We start from the raw sequence: 22,258 nt of genomic DNA, 5'->3' as shown, positions 1-22,258 counted from the left end.
ACACGGGTGGGTGAACCTGCACTCCTACAAAATGCCTGTGATTCCGTAATTCATATTCAAATTTCTGTAATTTCATTCCCCTGTGCCCCAACCCCTGCAATTTCCCTCCCCATCTGTTGTGCACAAAAACCTGAGTCGTTACCTGGTGTGCAACAAGCCAATAATTGGATACTCAGACATTGTTTATTTATTTCAGAGTTGCACAAGTTTGTGTGCTCGGTGGAATTCCACAAATTAAACACACCAACTATCAATTTACTATTTATTTTACTATTTATACATTCAGCAAACAAAGGAATTAGCGTTCATTAGTTACAAGTTACATAGTTCTCTTATTAATTAGCATCCTATCTTCTATTGGTTAATGCTTCTCTGACTTCTTGTGCTAATTAGTCCACATGCTCAGTGTTTCTCTTGCTTTGGGTTGGTGGCCATGGGTTGGTGGTCAAGATCTCCCCCTGCCAGAATTACTTTTTATCCAGTTGGAGCTGATTCAGTAGACGAGTTGGCTTTATTAGATGCTTCCTTATCTCTCGGGCTCTGCCAAATGTCCTTGAGGCCCTTAAATTCTGCACTTTTCGTATCCACTATCACCAGTACATCCTTCTTCCCAAGTTTTGTTAGCCTCCCTGTAGGGTCTGAGATTACAGAAGTACGTAAAGCCCTAAGCCTCATCAAGGCAATTCTACCAACAAGTAATTTGTTTTTCTAACACCTGGCCATCACTTAGAGCTTGTGAGCTGCTGTTTCACTGATTAAATCTCCTTTCTTCGTGATTAGCCTTGAAAGTACACAAACATCAAAGAACATCCTTTCTTAAGAAAATTTTACACAACAGTGCCACGCTCAGGACGAGAGGACACAGTCTGCTCCAGGGGAGGTTTGGGTTGGACACGAGGAGGAATTTCTTCCCAGAAAGGCTGATTGGAGACATTGGAATGGGCTGGCAGGGCGGTGGTGGGGTCACCGTCTCTGGAGGTGCTTAAGGACAGACTGGACACAACCCGAAGCGCCCTGGTCTGTGTGACGAGGCGGTGTTGGGCTTCACTCGATGTTCTCAGCTCAATTTCCAGCCCAATTAACGCTGGGGTTGTTTGACCCACCTCGCCACTCCCAAGATGGCGGCGCAGCCCTCCCGCCACTCTCAACATGGCCGCTCGCATGGCATTGCGCATGCGCCTCACCCGCCCCCGCCGCCTCCCGGCCCCGCCTCCAGCCACTCTCAAGATGGCGTCGGGGCTGTCCGCGCATGCCCATGATGGCGGCGGGGCGGTGACGGGCCGGGCGCGGTGGCTCCGAGCGGCCCCGGCGCGATGATCCCGAGCGAGGAGGTGTCGGCCCGCCGCAGGGAGATCGAGGACAAGCTCAAGCAGGTAGGGCTGAGCTCGAGACCCGCTGGGGGCGCTGCCGGGGCTGGGGTCAGGGCCCGGGCCCGCATCCCCGTGGCGTTGCCGGGGGACGGGGCTGGGCCTGGAGGTCCCCACCGGGCTTGGGGGCGACCTGGGACCCCCCAGGGGCCTGGTCACCCCTTTCCGGGCCTCGGAGCGTCCCCAGACCCCCTTCGAGGCCTGGTTTTCAGGGGCATGGGGTATCTCTGACCCCTTCTTCGGTACCGGCGGCATCTACGGGCTCTGCCTTCCGATGTAGCCTGGGAGACCAGCCCTTGGTGACTTAAAATCCACCCTTGCAGACTGCTATTCCATCCCTGTATCTGGGTTTAGGTGACTTAAAACCAACCCTCACTGCCTGCTGTTCTCCCTCTATCTCTGGGCCTTGCTGGCTTCTGTTCCACCCCTATATCTGGGTTTAGGTGACTTAAAAACAGCCCTTGCAGGCTGCTGTTCCCTCCTGGTATCTGGGCTTTAATGACTTAAAACCAGCTCTCGTTTACTGCTTTGCTTTGGCCACTGAAGTTCTCTGCCCTGTGTGGGGTTTTTGGAAGGTACCAGTGCAACACTCGTGTTGTGCTGTGGCAGGCAAGTTTGTCCCTCCTTGGGAAAGATGTTAATTTTGTGTTATGCTGAGTCTGGTGGTACTGAAGGGAAACAATCTCTAAAACCCTCACTCACTACGCATGTCCCCACCTGGGGTCACTTGCTCTGATTTCTGCTCTGAGAGGGGGTTTGTTAAAATGTGTCCTCACCATCAGACCAAACACGGTTTGCTGCAGTGTTTACCAAGGCTTGTAAAAACTTATGTCTAATGTTTAGTGTCTTAAAAGTTGAGTGTTCCGAACTGAAGGCTCTTTTTTTTTCATCACACTGGCAGGAAGAAGAAACTCTGTCCTTTATCAAAGAGAGCCTTGAGAAGAGTGACCAGCTCACCAAGAACATGGTGAGGAGCTCCTAATGTTGGGGCTGGATTTACTTTTCTTAATTTCTTAGATTTGTTAGTTTTCAAGGTTGTCACTGTGGGGTGTGGAGCGATGAACCCCTTGCTCTGAATTTGCTCTTTCTGCCCCAGTGGCTGGGCAAAGGGGAAACCTGATCAGTGCCTCAATCCTGAGCTTCTCTCCTGCTCTGAGGAGGGCTCAGGTGAGCTGTTGGCCTCACCTCTACTGCAGTCACTCCTCTCTCTTGGGAAGAGGTATTAATAGACCTCAGTTTAGTTTGTGCAAGAGCATTGTGTTGTTGCTTCATAAATTCTGGTTTTGTTTGGAGTTTTATTTTGGGAGTGTTCTGTGCAAAGGTAGGAAGTAATTACTGGGCTATAATTGCTCATAAGCCCTCAGCTTATGTGCTGTGCCCAGTTTGGGGCTTTAAAAAAGTCATAGAGGCACCACCAGAGAAGTCTGGAAAACATAACAAAGAAGGGAACCTTATAGGAATTACATTTTGATCTAGAAAAGATGATACTGAGGCACTCTTTTATGAGCTTACTATGGTTTTCCACCTTTCAGAAACAATATCACAGTCCTCTTTTAAAACCAAATGTCTCTGATGGTTCTCACTGTATTGATCCTGAACCTTTGTGTGGTGCAGCTGAATTTTGGGTCTCAGTGATGTGGAACAAAGTGTCTGCTAATTGCGCTTTTGTTGCCCATCTCTGTGTGGCAGGTGATCTGTTTTGTGACTGTTAATACGGATCAGGATGCAGAGGGTTGGAAACAGCTGCTAAGGAGCCACAGAAAGTGAAGTTGGGCCTTGAAGGTCCCTGACTGCCATGCTCTGGCTCGTACCCCACTGCATGGATCTGTAGGAAGGATCCTCAGCCCTTGGTTTCTCTCTTGGCATGCAGGTTTCTATCCTGTCCTCCTTTGAGAGTCGTCTGATGAAGCTGGAGAACTCCATCATCCCAGTCCACAAACAGACAGAGAACCTGCAGCGCCTGCAGGAGAATGTGGAGAAGACCCTGTCCTGCTTGGATCACGTCATCAGTTACTACCATGTGGCCAAAGACACGGAGAAGATCATAAAGGAAGGGTGAGTTGAGCCAGCTGGATCTTGCTGGGGAGTTTCATCCTATTGGATTTTTGGGTTAGAGGTAGGTACTTACTTGTTATCTTTGTTTGCTTTGTGGGGCACTGCTTTTTAATTTTGGTTTTGTTTTTAGCCCCACTGGGAGGTTGGAGGAATACTTGAATTGCATGGACAAAATCCAGAAGGCAGTGGAATACTTCCAGGACAACAATCCGGACAGCCCGGAGCTGAACCGTGTGGTAGGCCCTGGGTCTGGAACCTGGCATGGGTGGGAGAGGGACAGACACAGCTCTGAGGGGCTGTGGGTTTGCTGCCTGCTGAAGGTGTGTCTGGGCACAGCTGAAGGAACCATTGCTTTGGCTCCTGTTTAAGCCTGTTCTCGGCAGCATTTCTGCTGCTGGTGGTTTGCTCTCCGTGCATTGTACCAGGAGGAATTCGGGAAGCAGATCTTACACCTGTGGAGGAGTTGATTGAACCTCCTCTTGAGTAGCGTTTCTCAGTCCTTCAGCTACTTGAGCAGAATGGGTGATCTGTTTAAATCCCACTTGAAGGCTGAGTGACTCCCAAGCATTTTTTTTATTTAATTCCCTTTAAGTGTCTCTCAGATACAGGCGGGGTTGGAGTCTGAAGCACGAAGCACTTGGCAGTGGTTAGAAATGCTGCAGAAAGCATGTTCTTATGCAGAAATATTCATGACTGATTGATTACAGAAGTGAGTGATTGATTACAGCTTCTGTCCTGCTGTTTTGCGCCAGAAATCCCTTTTTGAGAGGGGCAAGGAGTCCCTGGAGTCCGAGTTCCGCAGCTTGATGACACGGCACACCAAGCCAGTGCCACCCATCCTCATCCTGGACCTGATCAGCGGGGACGATGAAATGGAGACACAGGAGGAGATGTCCCTGGAGCACCTCCCGGAGAGTGTCCTGCACGACATCATCCGCATTTCCGGCTGGCTGGTGGAGAACGGCAGGAATCAAGGTGGGCAGTGCTGTACAGCTGCTCCCTTGCAGCTCTGTCTCTTACCACTGCTTCCCATGTGTGGCTGAGACCAAAAGGGGGATGTTGAGGGCTGTGTGTGTAACCCTGCACAGCTGGGCTTGTGCATCACACCCCTTCAGCCATGAGGCCTCTGCTCAGGGGCTGCTGTGGCCACCAGTGCGTGGGTCACTGCTGTGGGCACCTGGCAGCCCTGGCAGGACTAGTGACTGCCTTACTGGCACCTTTTAGGTGAGTAGTTCAGTCTTTCCATCGCCTGAAGATCCTGCTCAGTTTTCATAAACTTGCAAGACACGGGTCGCTTATTCCCATTTGGGAAATAATAATGGGCATAACTTTTTGTGTGAGATGTGACCAAGGGCAGGGGGAGAACAGCACAGACTTTCTTTAGTCTGTGGAAGTCTCTCCTTTCCTGTTCTGCAGCAAGATCTGATAGAGCCTTTTACTCCTTCATTGACTTTTCCTTTGTGAGTGAATGTGAACTTGCACAGGTTGCCTGCAACGAGTAGCTCCTAGAAAACCCCCCCACCTCGATGATTTACTCCTGAGTGGGGATTACTGTGCCTACTAAGTATGACGAACATCCTTAAAAGCTTCTTAAGAATTTTTCCATGATCAAAGGCAACTCCAGCACACAGAGCATATTTTGTTGGTCACTTTGTATCCTGCTTTCAAATGCTGAGAACCTCATAAAATTATAATCTTATTTCTACCTTGTCTCCTTAGATTTCATGACTGTTTACTTCCAAATCCGCTCTGTCCAGCTCGACCGCTCCATCAAGGGGCTGAAGGACCATTTCCGTAAGAACAGCTCCTCCTCTGGGGTGCCCTATTCCCCTGCCATTCAGAACAAAAGGAAGGACACCCCCACCAAAAAACCAATCAAGAGACCAGGTGAGTCCCCTGGAGAGGGGTCACTGTACTGGGCACTGAACACACCCCTGCAGGCCCTCTCGCTGCTGGGGAAGCGTGTGTGTCTAAAAATGTGCTCCTGGGACGGGAGCAGGGGGGAGATTTTGGAGATAAACACCCCTGCCCTCGATTCAGCATTGGAATTACAGACACTTTCTGTCAGTCAAGCCATCAGGTTTGTTCTCTGGGTGCTGTAAAGGGAGGAGAGGGGCCCTGGGTACAGGGAGAGGAAAGGACTTGAGGAAGGAGATGAGTAAAAAGAGACCTGAGAGAGTTGTGGAAGGATTTGGTCTGAGAACACCTGTCCTCAACACTGGAATGTGGAATGTAGTCTGTGTCACAGCACACAGAAAGCTCATATCTGATAAAATACATCACTTGAATCATTAACCATGAATAAATTATTATTGTGCTAGGAAAGCAAGGAGTCAGGAGTTGAGATGAGGCCTTGGTAGGTGCCTACAAAAGCGAGATCCAGTGTTGTCAGAATTTTGGAAGGGCTCTTAAAAGTTCCTGCCTTGGCCTGTCTTTGGAAGAGCTATGGATGTGGCTGGTGGGTTATTCCTCCTCCTCTGCTCATAATGGAGTTTTGCTGCATTTTGTGCAGCTGGTGAGGTTGGTCACTCTGGTGTAGAGGAGTGCAGAGTTGGAATTCCCGTCTCTGGAATGTGCCATCTAGTGGGAGCACAGCCAGGAGGGCCAGCAAAAGCCAGCACATATCCCCCACAGCAGCACAGGCATATTGTCCCTCTGTGACCCAGCACCCTGTTGTCTCCTCTGTATGAGTAGTCAAGTCAGTAAAGTCCATATTTCCGTGAGTTTGCCTGGCCAATACTCTCCTTCCCTACTGTTTTTTCCTGTGTTGTCCAAATACTCTCAGTGGGTTCAGGAAAACAGTAAGAAATGTGGGTAGGGAGTGGGAATGGATGGGATGGGGAAAGGGAGGAGGAAGAGAGGAGGAAGAAATACCCATTTTAATTGTGTTGTGTTTATTTTTATAATCCTGCTGTGAATGCAGTCCTCATCCCAGGTAATGTGTGTCTATGTGTGTGTGTGCTGGCCCTGGTGCTCACTCTCTTCACTTCTGTGTGTGGAGAGGCTTTGCTGGGCCTCTTCTTGCTAAAGCAGAGGGTGTGCCTGGGATATTCGGGGAGGGAGGGCTGCCTGGGGAAGGCTATGGCATCCAGACATCACCCCTCTGGTCTTTTAAAATCAATCTGTGCCATTGCTGCTATGCCCTGGAGCTGTTCCTGAAAGCTGATCCATGAATTGCAGCCCAACTGTGAATTTCAGTGAATTTTCCCCTGTCAGCAGAGAACCACCTGATAAAGGGTTCAGAGACACTGAGCCACTTAAAAGGTGCCAGTAGGGATCTGTAGTTGAGCCATGGGGTTCTCAGGTTGCAGATGCTTCAGAACTGGTCCACAATTCCACGTTATCCACCTGATTCTGAAAAGATTGCTGGGTTTTGATTGCAGTGCATTGCTTATGGTCAGCAAACCTTTCTGAGCAGCCTGACAAAAAGGGTAACACCTCCCCTCTGCTCTGGGTAAAGAGTTAGGAATGGATTAGTTGGTGGTTTGTTTTTTTTTTTTTTTCCATGGACAGATTAAAAAAAAAAATCACTAGAATCTTTTTAATGAGTCTCAGATCTTGGATGATCACATAGAGGGTATAGAAAGGAGCCCACATGTTGGAGGGCCACAAGCATTTGTTTCCTACAAGCAGGACTCCCCCAAAGTGGATGCATTTGGGCATCCAGAGCTACTTGTCACAATTAATGTCTCGGCTGTAAATTTGCCAGGAGATTTTTCATGTCTTTTTCCCAGTTTAATTGGATTTTCTGAGATGGGCCAGGTAGAAGGCACAGAGCATGGTCTGAATGCACTCACAGAGCTGATGGTGTGTGAAGGAAAGAGCACTTCAAATGATCCATTGGCTTATTGTTAATCTCAAGAAAAAATAGTGGCTAATTTGTCCTCAGTCTTCCGTGAACAAGGACAGAGATCCAGACTTGAAGGACAGTGGTGGTTACACCTCATACACCAGCCATCTCTTATGGCCACTGAATTGTACTTAAGTGAAGCTAAAAATGGAGAAAAAAAGAGTCTTTGAGCAGAGATTCACCTTTTTTCCTGCAGTTCCATCAGCTTTCAAGGACAGCTCTTGAGGTGGAGGCCTCACACCCCCTTCACACTGGCACTGGCTCTCTTCAGAGCCATATTACCTGGTGATGTTTGATTCCCCTGGGTTTGGCCTTTGTTCAGTGATGGACAAAGACAGATTTTTTTTCCTGTTCTATTATTTTATTTCAATAAGTAAAGTCAAGTTCTGCCAATTTGGGTTTCAGACAAGGGCTTTTTCTCCCAATTCCAACAAGTGAGTTGATCTCCTTTGTCCCTAAATAAGAATATCCCAGTGCACACCCCAATGCACACTTTAACCTGTTGCAAGGGGTAAATAACAAACTAAATCTGATGTGCTATAGCTTTTTTTACCCACAAAACAAAGCGCAAGAGAGGCTAAAGCTGAAGGGAAGGTGAGGTATTAGGTAACAAGGCAGAGACCCTGCTAGATACTGTGTTGGATTCTAGACAACATGCTCCATATCCATGGGTTGTTTCAGAGGATCTTCATCTCTCTGCTCCTGTTTTATCTGTTGGTGTTCCCTGTGCTGTCTCCTGTTGTTACAACGTGCAGTTTAAAATCTGACTGCTGGAGATGCTTCTAAAGCAGAGTTGTCTCCCCTTGAGTGCAGCTTGCCAAGTCAAGTTGAACAGATGAAGCAATTTGTGGGCTTTTTCTGGTTTTAGTCTGCTGTTTGAAATGTCAGCAGTGTCTCAGAGGGCAGGTGTGTTCAGATTCCCAGATCATCCTGCTGCAAACGTGTGCACATCAAAGGCAGCTTCTTTGTGATGCCTGGAGACCCTGTGCTCTCTTGTTGGCTTGAGAGCAGCAGGTAGCTCAGCAGCTCTGCATTTTTGGGAAGGATGGGGCCACTTGATCTGGCTGCCTGCAAGCAAAAGGCAGAGAGAGCTTTGTCTGGTTTCACACAGATTCCTGCAGCTGGTGCTTAAGAAAAGAGGATGTTTCCCTGCTGCTTGAATGGAATGCTGCCTAATGGAAGGGAGAATCAGGACAGCAATTAGGAAAACTGTGCTTCATGTGTGCCCAAAAGCTGCTTTATTTAACAACTGGGCTACAGAAGCAAAAGTTTCAGGTGTTTGTTGTTTTTTCTTTAACTTTTGTGGCTCTTTACAAGCTGCAGGGGAGCCCCTTTCCAGTTTCCTTAGTGCTCCAGTTTACCTGGTTACCTGTTTGGCTTAGCAGTGAGGTGCTACCTGAAGGCAGGCTGAGTGACAGAATAAAGAGCCCATTCCTGCTTCCCATCCTGATCACTGCCTAGATTGAATGTGATGTTTTCATTAGTAGCTGCAACACAGTCCCTTTTGGTTAGGGAGCTGCCTAATAGGGGAAAACAATCTTGGAACAAAAGCATTTGGCTTCCACTAGAATCCATTAAAACCTAATTACAATGGTAAGTCAGAGGGATCCAGCAGCACTGAAGTGATGCCCATGGACACCAAACACTTGGTGTGTGTCAGTAAACACAGGTAATTGTGCTTATGCAAACAAAATGCAGCCTAATTTCATCCCCTGAAATTGAGAAAAAGAGGGGAAAAAAATGAAAAAGAAACCAGCAGGGGTGGGCTGTGGAGACATCCCCTGCATACCTGTGCAATGCGACCCTCCTGACAGCTGCAGCAATTGTACTGTCTGCTTGGTTTTCACACCAGTTTACCCTCTCTTTGTATTCCTTTTTGATTTTCCCCTCCTCCTGGATGGCTGAAAATGGGAAAGCTGAAAGAACTGGTAGCAGAATAGTACCCAGGTTGAGCTGCTCTGCATCAGCTGGGCTGAGGGAACAGCAGTGAGGAAGAGCTTAGTGCATCTCCCCAGAACTTTCCACAGCCCTCCTTGCTCAGAGGAACTTGCTGAGCCCAAGTTTGTAAGGTTTCTGAAAGTAACTAAGAATAAAGTAGAAATGTGGGGTGTGAAGAGCATTGGAAAGCTTGGAAGAAGAGGCATAACCCGCTCATTTGATCATATGGCAGAAGCTTAGAAGCAGATACATCAGCCAGCAAGGGTGTAAGTCTGCCCACCTGCCAGGTGTGGGTCTGAAGGGGAGAAGGTTCCTGCTAGAAGAATGTGTTGTATGGATATGATTTCTTTTTCCTTTATTAAATGATTGAGAATATTCTGAACTGGTAGAAGAAAAATGTTGCCAGTGAAAATTTACACCTTAGGAACCATGCTCTGTTATTTAGTAAGCGCACCAGTTTAAGGCAGTACTTTAATGGGATCTGCTGTCTCTTGTTCTCCCCACCTAGAGATGCACTGTCAGGGGAATCTGAAGTTTCCTTTCCCCTGCCATATATCCCTTTCTGGGATGAAGCTGTTCTGCAGCTGTGTGTACTTGTGCTTCCCCTCAGCACTTGGGCAGCCAACGCTCATTTCCAGTGGCCTGATGGGAGTAGGGATTTTCTGCATGCTTGAAGTGATTTATTACTTTGTAGAGGAAGAACAATTCTTAATTTTGGCAGCCTCGTTTTTATGTTTTGGCTTCTTCATTTACTCAGCCTGGTTCTGTTTCATTTGGGTCTGCTATAGAAACTCCTTCTACCTTCCCAAAACTTCCAGTTCCCTGTTGTGCAGGCAACAGCAAAGCTCTGCTGTGAGAGGGTGTCCGTGTGCTTGTGGTAATTGTAGCTTGTTGCATGACGACTAACCTTTTAATGTGGAAACACTGCCTAGTCTTCAGTTGTCACATTAATGCTTTGTTTTGTGCTTTCTAGCTGTATATCCAGCGTTGCCTTTTGTTCAGTTCTGTCTGGGTTTTGTGTGTGTTAAGTATAAATCTTTTAACCCAGTGTTATTTTTTTTCCATGGTTTTAATTGATTTGCGGTTCTTTAGAAGAGAAGCGTCTTGGGGATTAGGGTGGCTTAATGCGAGTTAGACATGGGTGGGCAGCATCCATTATTCTGTGATTCCTGGGATGGGAATTGCTGCTGCAATTGCTCCCTAGAGCCCAGAGATTGTCACCCTTTTTATTGCTTCCTGTGCCATTCCTTGTCTTGGCTGTGGGGCTCCTGATGGGTCTTTATTGATTATGCTCAGAAAATACCTCTTAAAAAGGCACCTCTTACCAAGTGGCCGCGGTTGTGGCTCCGAGGAGCAGGCAACGTGTTGCCAGACAGGAATTGTCCATGTGCAAAGCCCTGCTTCCACAGGGGAGGAGAAGCACAGACCTTGTATGCTTGGATGCAGAGTTCCAACTTAAATAAACCCACTAGAGGGAAGGGAGCTTCACTGCTTCCCTTCCATGACGGTGTTTCTCACCCTCCTCTCCAGACTGATTGGAGCACTCCCTGCGTCTGTATCCTGGCTGGAATTTATGCCCCTGGCCAGAAAGCCGGGAAAGAGTCTGGAAATGTCATTGTATCTGCACACTTGGACTTGATTTTGGGGTTGACATTCCTGTACTGAGCATGCTCATTGGTGCCCAGCGTCCTCTCGCTGGGCCCCGGGTGATGCTGGTGGAGGGCTGGTGTTCTGGGTTTGTTTTCTTTCACTCATTTTCTAGGTCTTCTTGTCTCTTCTCTCTGGTTCTGGTGACAGGCACGATCCGTAAGGCTCAGAACCTTCTGAAACAGTACTCTCAGCATGGTCTAGATGGGAAAAAGGGGGCCTCTAACCTCATTCCTATGGAAGGTAATCACAGCTCTAGCTACTTCACCCTTGACTTTCTCTGTGTATCAGCCTTGCTTTTCCAGGTGGGGCTTCCATTAGTCCAGTCTTTAGTGGACAGCATTGGTTAGGTACAGCTATCCTTGGGGAAACAAGGAGATGCTGGAGGGCCAAATTATTTTCCTGAATTTACCATCTGAATTTCAAAGTGTCTGTAAACATGGGTAGAGGTGGAGAGGAGTGTCACCTTAACACTGACCCACCACAGCCACCTGGGTAATGGAAGCTCTGCTCTGCTGGCATCTGCTTGTGGTATTCCTGTTCTCTTTTCTTTTTGCCTGGACTTTGAGACATTCAGTTTCCCAGTGACCTTTCCAAACCTGATGCTGAAGTGTTGGACCACAGCCAGTGTATTGTCCCTGTACACCTCTGTGGAGACCTCCCTAAATGACCATCATCTTCCACATTCTGACCTCCTCTGCTCATACAGGTTGTGCCAGATAAGGCAGAAGAGGTCATTTGCGTCAAAACATCCATGAGAAATTCCTGCCTCCTGCTATGTAAGCATCCAAAGCAGTTCTCTTCAGCACCTATGCTGGAGTCTCCTAAATCCCAGATGGTGACTAACATCACTCATTTGGGGAAAAATTCTCATGCTGAGCAGGGTTTTGAGTTTGGATTTGTAATGATTGTGGGTACAAATTGGACTTGGTGCCTGCAGTCCCATTCAGAACTCAGGCAGGAGGTTCAAGGGACTCTGTGGCCCAACAAGCGACTTAACTCACACTTCTCATCAGGTTTCAAAGGGTTGCTGCTGCTAAATAGCCCAACAAAGGGATGTGGTCAGGAAGCAGTCCTGGGACTGTGTAGGGAAAACGGTGTCCATCAGATCCAATAAGCCAGGCTTGAAGCAGCATCCAGCCCAGTGTGAGCATCCATGCTGTAACCACCCTGGATAAATTGCGCCTTCTGTTTGTGCCGGCTGACATCTCACTAGGTCATGAGCATGATTTACGAGTTAAACACCTTTGCGATACCCTGAGCGACAAGCACGGGCCGGCTGCGGGTAAGTACCGTGTTGTCACTCCGTAACGAGCTGGCTAACATCCATCCCTTCCTCCCAGCATGCTGCACTGGAATTCTGTAGCCAGTGGCTGTTCGTCTCCGTGGGCAGTCCTGAAGCATGGGCCTCCTCTGGCTAAGAAGCTCTGGCTCTTCTCAGTAGAGTTCACTCCCACTAATCACACACCCCCCAAGCCCTCAGACAGGGAACCCCAACTTTGTCCAACCAGAGACTGGCTGAGGCCGTGCTGAGGGGCACTTTGGTGGCTGCTGGCCTGTTTGGTGGTGAAGCAAAGTGAACAGGAAAGGGATCATGTGCAGCACTGCAGTACAGTGGGTCACTGCACTGTAGGCAGTCTGTAAAAGCACACCACATTTGTGCTTCCCCGACCAGAACTTTTAAAATATCGCCCTGAGGGACCTGCCACTTTAGGGAAGAATTGGTTCTTTTTCCACCAAAAGTTGCTGTGAGGAGAGAAGCAGCAGCAGAAGGCCTCTCTGTGCCATCTTACTCTCTGGCAGGATGGTGTCTGTGTCTGTCCTGCAGACACATCCAGCAGTGGTTGGCATGAGTTTTGGTGCCAGCCCTTGTATCCCACTGGCACAAAGATCCATGTAGGATCTTTGGTGGATCTTTGTCCAACATATTTGTATTCTAGGACTCATTTGTATGCAGCATTGTGTGGCAGATAATTCACCTGGCTATACTGATATTCCTGCTTCATAGGATGTAAATGTTCATCTGCCTGGGTTTTATCTTCCTTTTCTGCTTGTGGGAAGAGGCTGCCTTCCAGGACAGCCCTTATTTCCCAGAAATGTTGATGCAAAATGGCAGTTCTTCATCTGCATGACGGATGGAGATAAGGAATTCTAAAAATACAAGCAGAGATGTTGAATAATTCACCTCAGACCTTTCCTGAGTTTAGTACTCTGTGTTCAAGCCCTTGATTAAATTTAGTCCGTGTCCCAGAAGAGCTCCAAACTTCCCTTCTGTCGTGAGGCTGGAAAGAGCTGGTGCGCTGATGTGCGTTTCCTGAACTGCAGATGACTTTTCCTGCCTCCTGCAGGAAGCCAGAGCCAACTTTTCCAGAAGAGCCTCGTGTAGACCAAAGCCTTGGAATGAGCAGAGCTGCTGGAAGCTCAGGGTGGATTTTGCTGTCTCTTAAATCCCTGTTGCCCTTGCAGGGAGGGACGATGTGTTTGACATCGAGATCGACGCCTACATCCACTGTGTCAGTGCCTTTGTCAAACTGGCCCAGAGCGAGTACCAGCTCCTGACAGAAATTGTCCCAGAGCACCACCAGAAAAAGACCTTTGATTCTCTCATTCAGGTCAGTTGAACCTCTCTGTTTTGCTTCTCTTGTGAAGGATGCTGGGATTGTCCTCCAAGACCTGTTCAGGGAATGGGGTCAAGCACAGACCCTGGAGAACACGTGCTCAGAGTTCCTCACTGGTACCACAAATGACCCATCAGCCAGATGGACATCTGTGACGTGTCCTGCATCGAGCTCCTTGTGCTGCCTGGGAAAAAGTTGTGCTGCTCCCTCCTGAGTCTGTGGCTTTGTTGCAGGAGTCATTAGATAACCTGATCATGGAGGGGGATAACATTGTCTCAGCTGCCCGGAAAGCCATCATCCGACACGACTATTCAGCTGTGCTCACAATCTTCCCCATCCTGAAGCATCTTAAGCAGATGAAGCCAGAATTTGACCAGGTCTTGCAGGTAAGTGTGATGGGATTGGAAAGGCTCCTGTAGCTTGGGTTGTCTGGGGAACTTTTTGAATGGCTGCTCTGAGGAGGGCCTGCTTGGACCATGACACAAGGTTCCCCAGGTGTCACTTATGGCATCCAGGTTCAGCAAGGCCCCTTTCCATCTGCTCCCAGCTGTGATGCACCAGCCTTCTGTATTGTACAATGTGTGTGACAAAACGTGAGAGGTAGCAAGTCCTGGTCATCTTTAGAGTGATGACATCTTCCCTCTCTGCCTGGCAGGAGAATGTGGAATTTCACGTGTCGTTGATGGTGCTGTAAATATTCTTTTGGCACGTGGAGAACTGAGATGCTGGGGTGGGGTGGGTGCTGGATGGCAGTTCAGATACTGTTTGTTTTCCTTCCCTGATCTGCTGTGGAACTTTTGCAGGGAACTGCAGCAGGCACTAAGAACAAATTGCCAGGGCTTATCACTTCCATGGAGACCACTGGTGCGAAGGCACTGGAAGAGTTTGCAGACAACATTAAGGTAAGGTTGTCCTCAGTGTTGTCTCTGGCAGGCTTGGAAGGGGGGTTTTCTGAGCAGAACCCCTAGTTTAGCTTTCATCTTTCTCACTAGAGTGCAGTTTCTCACTAAAGCAGGAACCTGTTGAATCGCTTTGGATGGTCAAATACCAAATGCTTGGTGCTGGTTTCAACTACGGGAGGCCTCTGCCTAAGACCCTTAACAGGCATGCTACAAATAATTTGACATAAGCTTCTAGGCCTCTGCAGCTATCAGTATCAATCTCAGAATTTAATCCTATTTAAAAAGAAAAGTTTTGGGGGACTCCTGTTAAGCTCTTCCTGTGTAAGGTGGGCTTGGGGAATGCACTTGCCAGGCAGGTGAGCTGAAGATGTGATGAAAGTCACATGCTGAACAAACCCCTGTGGTTCTGAGCTGCTGGTGTGTTGGGAGCTGTGGTTTCTGAGCACCAGGAGATGGCACTGCAAGAGCCAGGTCTGAGAGTGTTGAGGGAGGCTGGATAAACAAGCCTTCAGCTCACTTGTAGCAGCAGTTGTATTGTAGGTGTCTTCACTTTTTTTACACGCTCACCTTGTGTCTGTCTCTCTTCCCTTCCTAGAATGATCCAGACAAGGAATATAACATGCCAAAAGATGGGACAGTTCACGAACTCACCAGCAATGTAAGTGATGATGATTTGAACCATCCCTTATGAAAAATGGCTTCTGAAGAGGATTAAAAAAGAGCAGTAGGGAAACCTCTCAAGTTAAGCTGTCTTGGTATTAACAATTAAACAATTATCTGGCTTCCATGGCAAGATGAGCTGGTGACCCTGGCTCAGCCATAGGTGACTGTGTGGGGAAACCCACCAGCTCAGAGTGTAGTGATTTGTTTCTTGGAGGCTTTGAAGTGTGAAGGAACTAGTGGTTCTTCATGATCCTTCATAGCAGAGCACAGGAGATGCAACGTTGGTTGCTCTTAACTTCCCTTCCTTGCTTCCAGGCCATCCTTTTCCTACAGCAATTACTGGATTTCCAGGAGACTGCAGGTGCCATGCTGGCCTCACAAGGTACATACACGCATGGGGCTTGGCTGGGCATGCTGTTCCTTCCTCAAATTGCCTGCATATCTTCCCTAACATAATCAAACCTCAAAGTGCACTGTGGGCTTGTTCTCCTCCTGTCCTTCACCCTGTGGTTTGTCTTGTCCTCTGATCTGCCATGACCACATAGTTGGTTATCTGGAGAACTCCAAGGGATGCAGTTTCTTTGTTGGCCTTCCACACTTGCTCCTCAGCTCAGAATGCAACAGCAAGAATCTCCTCAGCATCCATCTATGGGCAAGCTGGATCTCCTGAGCTGTTCACGTGCCATGTGCTCTGTCAGAGAGACAAACTTTAGCTCTGCTTTCCAGGATGCTGGAGAGGCTCATTCTAGGAATAAATGCCTAGATCAGAAGCCGAGAGCTGCTGCTTTGTGCAGCAGAATGTTGCTGTGTGTCAGCTGGAGTGTGATTTTGGGTCTGTGCAGAGCAGCAGCTCCCAGCTTTCCAGTGAGCTCTCGACCTTGGCAGAGCTCTGGCTTTTGGGTAGGTTGGAGTAGAGCAGGCTGGAGAGGTGGAGGAATGGAGATCAGGAGGCTCAGACTTCTCCAGTCTGAGGATTAGGGAGCCCATTAGAAGCAGAGATAGGGGGAAGCTTAAAGCTGCCTCCAGACTGTTATCTGCAAAATTCCTGCCTGGAAATTTCTGCCAGTTCTAAATTAACTCAAGCTCTAATGTCTCTGTTTCTTCCCACATCCTCTAGCCACTGCCTTGTGCCCTCTCCACCTGCAAGCTCAATGTGCTCAGATCCTCCTGGGCCTTGGCTCTCTTTCCTTGGCCAAATAAGTGGTTTGAGTTTTTTCTTGGAAAAATCAACTGTTTCCCACGTCCTCCACCAGCGCTGTTGTTTGGAAGTCTTGACATGTTGTTGTGCAATGGGGATCTGTCTTAGGAGCTGATTGAAAAGGTAGCATAGGCTTGAGGTAGCTTTGCCTTGAAAGAGGGTTTGAACAGATTTGGAATGAGGTATCCTGGCAAATTCAACCAGTCACAATGCAGGGGAAGGAAGTTGGACTCTGCCTTTCTCTGTGATCTCCACTTCGTTTGAGGCCTTGGAAGGACTCCTGCCTGCTCTCCTGTGTACCTGTCTGTGGCTGCTCTGTGTTAATATCTGCTTTGTTCTCAAAGGGATGGTGGTCTCTAACCTGTCTTTTTGCACTTTGCATTTCTTTTCTCTCCTCCCTCCCCTTTTCTCTCTGCTCTGCCTAATCTTTGTAGTTCTTGGGGACACATACAATATTCCTTTAGATCCCAGAGGTAAGCAGACTTACCCACCTGTTCGTACTGCCTCGGACTCTGGTGATGTATGTTAATCCTTTATCCTCCAGCAGTGGTAAATAAATTAACACACTATTGAAGAGGGGGAGAAGGGGAGGGTAGGTAATTCTTGCCAGTGGGCCAGAGAGAATAGGGAGGGCTTTGTCAGCAGCAGACAATGAGGGATGCCACATGAGCTGAAGCCAGGCTCAAGACACTCTCATGGCACCGCCTCCCTTTGGCACAGGTAGCAGGTTGGCCCAGCTGGGCTCGTGCTTTACCCCGTGTGTGCTCTGCTCTGTATTGTCCAGCTCCCAGCAACAGCAGCCTCGAGGCCTTTCCCATGGGGTGCTCGTGAACTCGGACCACCCGAGTTAGGCCCGACTGCCAAACTCTCCGGTGGGGGCAGGAGGAGATGGCCACCCCACGTGTCCCCTGGGCCCCACGCCCACAAGCCCTCGAGGGCAGAAAGCCATCTCTTATGCACACACAGAGGAGCATGTGCCAGCCCCGAGTCACTGCTTGTAAGGGCAGGCTCCCATGCTGGCACGGTCCCCCTCAGAGCCAGGCAGGCCCTGTCAGCAACCATGGGGATGGCTGAAACTTTCCAGAGCCCTTCTGCTTCTTTCAATTACTGTTGTGTGCTTGCTGTTAACAGCTGCAGCTTATTTGTTCTCTGATTGCCGATTTCTAGTGCTTACAGACCCTTTTCAGGTGGTGGGGGAAGGATGGGGTGGATGAGTTTCGTGACTTTATTTCTGATCAAGGGGGTGTCCCCTGAGCAGCAGAAGAAAAGGAGAGATTTCTGGTGGGGTGCTCTGCACTTGGTGCAGATACAAGGGCTGAGGGGTGCAGAGCTCTCCCACCCTCACCGTGGATGAGCTGTTGACAGTCAGCTCTGAAACAGGAGCTAATTTCACTGTTGATGGGAGCTCTGCACTAATTCCATAGCAACAGGGATGAGGCTTGTTTGAATAGAGGCAGGGTGGCCACACACACTCCCCCCCTTCTCAGGACATATTAACTGGCCCAAAACTCTTTTCTTTTCAGAGACCAGCTCCTCAGCCAGTAGCTACAGCTCAGAGTTCAGCAGGAGGCTGCTCAGCACCTACATCTGTGAGTACCCTGCTCACCTTCCCCCTTCTGCCCCACAGACTCTCCTTCACTTGGCTCGTTTGCCAGGTGCAGTGAAGGCCATAGTTTGCAGAGAGGTTCTGGTGACTTGCTGAGGAAATATCTGTGTAAGGATTGTTAAGTACATGTGACTGTACCCTTTGTACAGGCAGCTGGGGCTGTGCTGTTCACTTTGCCGTGGGCCCACAGCTTGGTTTGTTTTGTCAGTAATGAGAAGTTCCAGTGCAAAACTTGTTCTCTGTTTTTCCCTCTTGAAGGCAAAGTGCTGGGCAACTTGCAGCTTAACCTGCTTAGTAAATCCAAGGTTTATGAAGACCCAGCTTTGAGTGCCATTTTTCTGCACAACAACTACAACTACATTCTGAAATCTCTGGAGAAGTAAGTGTGTGTCTGAGTTAATCTCCCCCAAGTCCAAGGCTCGGTTTTGGAACAGAGCTCTGCATTAAGAGCATTCACTTGCCAGCCTGTCTCAGATCTGCTTTTTCTTCTATTTCTGAAACTGCCTTTTTGAAAGTTCTGCAGTATTGTAAACATCACATTATACGAGAGTGGGAGATAAAAGCATTTGAGATGCCTTAGGCTGTAGAGAATCCTTTGATCCTTGGAGGGCTGAGGACACTGGAAAGTGCCTTGGAGTCGCTTCTTTTCCACATTTCAAGGACCCTTTTAGTGTGAAGGGCAAAAAAGGACTTGTTGATGGCGGCTGAAATGCTGCCACGCTGAGAGCAGCTGGCTCAGGTGTTTCCTCAGGATTTCTGCTCTTCCAGGTCCGAGCTGATCCAATTGGTGGCTGTGACACAGAAAACAGCCGAGAGGTCTTACCGGGAGCTCATCGAGCAGCAGATCCAGACATACCAGCGCAGGTCAGGTGGCAGCCTCTGCTTTTCCTGTGGTTTGGGGGCTCCTTGGCAGCCAGTGCTGCTGGAGCAGCAGGAGAGATTAACCTAAACCAGAAACTTGTCTGAAACCAAAGCCACTTATTCTAGTTCTCAAGCAATTAATCTAATTTGGGGAGAGGTCACTGTGGAAAGTTCTGGGATGTGTATTGTCTGAGTTGGCCTTTGGGTTGTGGGTGAAAACAGATGATCTGGTGAGGTATGAGTAACTCCTCTTTGCCTCTTTCTCATCTCATTTCATGTGCAGCTGGTTGAAGGTAACAGATTACATCTCGGAGAGAAACCTGCCTGTCTTTCAACCAGGAGTGAAGGTGAGAGGATGGGCAAGAATGGGCATGAGATGACAGAAATTGCTAGAAACATCTTCTCCTTTGTCATATTAAAAAATTCTCAGAAACTTTCTTTATATCTCATGCCAGCATTGCTCTGCAGAGTGAATGCTGTGGCTGGCGCAAGATGGAGAGCAGCAGTGCCTTCTGATCTCCCCTGCCCCAGATTCATCCAAGCCTTTAAATCTCTGCCTCCATTCTTATATCTTCACATGGCTTCTATTTTGGATTTGCAAAACCCTGAGACCTTTCTTTGGAAAGGGCTGGAAGCATAAAGAAGTCTATTTTTATGTCTGTTCTGGATGAAAATTACTCTTGTTAAAACTACTTCAGCTGAAAGCCACTTGCTGAGTGTAGGGTGTCCTGCTCTGTGCAGCTCTCTCCTCACTGCTTTAGGAGGGGGAATCCAAACCAAGTGGGTTGCATATTGCTTAGGTTGGATGGGGAGTTGTGGGCGAACACTGATGTTGAATATTTATTCCTGGAGATGAAATAAAATCCTTTCCCTTCTTGTTGCAGCTCAAGGACAAGGAGAGGCAGATGATAAAGGAGCGCTTTAAGGTAAGGAGGGTGTTGGGTGGTATAAGAACATCCCTGGTCAGTTGGGACAGACAGATCTGCCCGAGGAGGAGAACTTCTGGTGATCAGCAGCAGAGGGAAAGAGCATCAGACTTGGTGTGGAGATGGGATGCTCACTGAGCTTTACTTTGGACAGGGTTTTAATGATGGGCTGGAGGAGCTGTGTAAGATCCAGAAGGCCTGGGCAATTCCAGACATGGAGCAACGGGACAAAATCCGCCGGGCACAGAAAACCATTGTGAAAGAGACCTATGGTGCCTTCTTGAACAGGTGAGGCCTCCTGCCACGCTGTCCTCTCTTCTGTGGGTTTACAGAGGTCTGTGGTGCCTAGTATAGCCTGAGCTGAGGCACTTTTCTGCTGTCCTGCCTCAGCTTCTCCCTGGCACACTCAAACATGCCCAGGCTGATCTTTACTAGTTGCAGACAGGTGCTGTCACCCCAATTCCTCAGTCAGGGTGAGCACAAGTGTTCTAGTGAACATGAAACTCTGATCCCCTCTGGGCTGCTCATGTAAAACTTGTGAGAGCAGGGGTAACCAGGTCACTTGCTCTGTACAGGATGCCCTGTGGGATTCAAGTGGTATGTGTTGGAGTGGAGCTGATTTGTGACAGAGGAGGGGCCAGTGGGTCTCTTTGCTGTGTTCCAGTCATTTGTCACCTGGGGATTGTCTTCCTTTGCAGATATGGCAACGTGCCCTTCACCAAGAACCCTGAGAAGTACATCAAATACCAGGTTGACCAGGTGGGGGAGATGATCGAGAAGCTGTTCGACACGTCAGCATAAATTTCTAGCTGTCATGAACTCTCCAGCTGCCAAGTACAAGCCAATGCTCTCTCAGCAACCCTTGGGACTCCCTTCCCTTCTCCCCTGCCCCATTGTGGTGGGCAGGGTGTTACACTTGTATTTATCAGATTTATAAACCTGTGGAAACACTCCTTCCTGGCTGTCTTTGCTCTGGATCCACGGGATAAGGCAAAGTCTGCCATGTGGGCTCTTACATTTGGGCATCTTCTCACCTGGGTTTGTGTTAATGCCTTGATTTGCAGGAGATATGGGGAGTGTGTTTAAAAGAGAAACACACACAACCCCCCCCCAACCTTGTGGATCCAGCCCTTCTGTTTGGGGCAGGAGGCTGAGGGCTCCACATGGTGCCACCTGCTTCCCTGATGGGTTTTGGGAATCTCAGTTCTGTAGGATCCCAAAGGATTTTCACATTGTTACTCTTGACTGTTATTTAGCTCAGTGATGGGGCACGATGCTGGTTCTGGGGTGTGGTGGTGTCTGGCCGTGGGGGTGCAGTCTAGTCATGCACCAGGATGTTTTACCCAAAATTTGACAAGCAATCCCCATATCAGTGCTCAGTCCTTCACAAGGCAGTGGCAGACAGGGTGAAGGCAGTCTGGACTCCTGGCAGAGCAGTGGGAAACCACAGGGAGCTCCATGGTGGCCTGGCTGAGTGCTGCCCCTCGACCTGAGGCAGAGCATATGCAGAAGTGTCCGTACAGATTTCTACTCAGCATCTTCCTCGCATCCCTCTCTTTCCTTTGTCTCCTGTCTTCTTAAATCTGATGCTGAAGGGATCTTAAATCCCTTCCCTGCAAGCATCCAAGCCTGTTCCCCCTGTTCAGCCCACGGGCATCATGTGTGAAGCAAGTGCTCTCCCACATGCCTTGGAGCAATCCTGGCAGGCTTAGATACAGGAGCTGGACTCTTGACAGCTTTGCACCAAAGCCTTTCCGAGGAACACCACCTGTGTTGTGTCTGTGGTCTCTGGCCAGGCAGCACCTCCTGCTCCCACCTCCTTCTCTCCTGCTGCTGCTCCACTGTTTGCCTGGAACACTTGAAATACAGGGTTTCCATAGAGCATGGAGCATGCACAATAGCTGCTGCTTTGCAGTTTGGAGCAAACCCATTATTCACCTGAGCTGTGTTTACTGGAGTGTTTGTGGTGTCTGATTAGCCCAGCAGTGGCAGAGCTGTTGGATGTTAGTGCAGGTCCCGCTGTGGCAGACCCAGCCTCTTGTTTTTCAGGAAGCTTCTGGCTTTTCTAAACCCCTGACCTCCTCTTCCTCCTCAGCCTGGTCTGACACACTCCCTGGTGTAACAAATGCCTGAAAACCAGCAGATTGGACAGGCTTGTCCAGCCCAGAGCTGCACCACAGTGTGAGTTGATCGCCCCACCTGGCCGTTTTTATGTGTCTGACTGTGCAGGCCCACAGTGCCGACCCCAGAGCCCTCCCTGCAGGGGCCTTCCCTCCTGCTTTCAGATCTCCAATGTCTGAGGACACCTGAGACCTCAGCACACGCTGTTTTTCACCTCTGCCAGCTCCAAAGAGCCTCCAAAGGCTGGCAGGCGCCGGACGGTGTCGGAAAGCATAAGCAAAGTGCTGCTGGCTTGTGTTGTGTGCAGCGTCCAGGCTGCTGGATACACACCCTGACATTCACCAGAAGGACCTGGATTCCATCTTTCTGGATGTGTTTCTGCTGCTGCAGCAGGCTGATGTGAGTTTCTTTCTCCAGGAGAGTGTGTGGAATTCAGGCTGAGCTGTAGAACATGTTTTATTGCCCCTGATCCCAGGGCAAGGCAATTCACCCAGAACGGTCACAGG

General features: G+C 48.9%; 1 protein-coding gene across 11 annotated transcripts; it reads left to right on the top strand.

The window, feature by feature from the left end:
• The first annotated feature begins 1,218 nt into the window (after positions 1 to 1,218).
• EXOC7 (exocyst complex component 7) lies at positions 1,219 to 20,584 on the top strand. Of its 11 annotated transcripts, XM_027907529.1 has the most exons (22): positions 1,219 to 1,373; positions 2,269 to 2,334; positions 3,238 to 3,422; positions 3,553 to 3,658; positions 4,175 to 4,397; positions 5,142 to 5,309; positions 6,346 to 6,357; positions 11,008 to 11,100; positions 12,074 to 12,142; positions 13,324 to 13,469; positions 13,709 to 13,861; positions 14,279 to 14,377; positions 14,973 to 15,035; positions 15,356 to 15,422; positions 16,673 to 16,711; positions 17,762 to 17,827; positions 18,103 to 18,223; positions 18,613 to 18,708; positions 18,989 to 19,052; positions 19,590 to 19,631; positions 19,786 to 19,919; positions 20,330 to 20,584. In XM_027907529.1, exons 1-22 carry the CDS (start codon positions 1,314 to 1,316, stop codon positions 20,430 to 20,432), a joined length of 2,175 nt encoding a protein of 724 aa, XP_027763330.1. In that variant the 5' UTR covers positions 1,219 to 1,313; the 3' UTR covers positions 20,433 to 20,584. The 11 variants fall into 11 exon arrangements, with proteins under 11 accessions (XP_027763330.1, XP_027763331.1, XP_027763337.1 ...); XM_027907530.1 differs by lacking the exon at positions 6,346 to 6,357; XM_027907536.1 differs by lacking the exon at positions 11,008 to 11,100.
• Positions 20,585 to 22,258: the final 1,674 nt, after the last annotated feature.

The sequence above is a fragment of the Empidonax traillii genome, unplaced genomic scaffold, assembly GCF_003031625.1.
Source record: "Empidonax traillii isolate 1590-97213 ecotype Southwest subspecies unplaced genomic scaffold, ASM303162v1 scaffold1492:size189942, whole genome shotgun sequence".
Classification (NCBI taxonomy): domain Eukaryota; kingdom Metazoa; phylum Chordata; class Aves; order Passeriformes; family Tyrannidae; genus Empidonax; species Empidonax traillii.
Note: the sequence above shows the minus strand (reverse complement) of the source record. Positions and strands in the feature narration are given on the sequence as shown.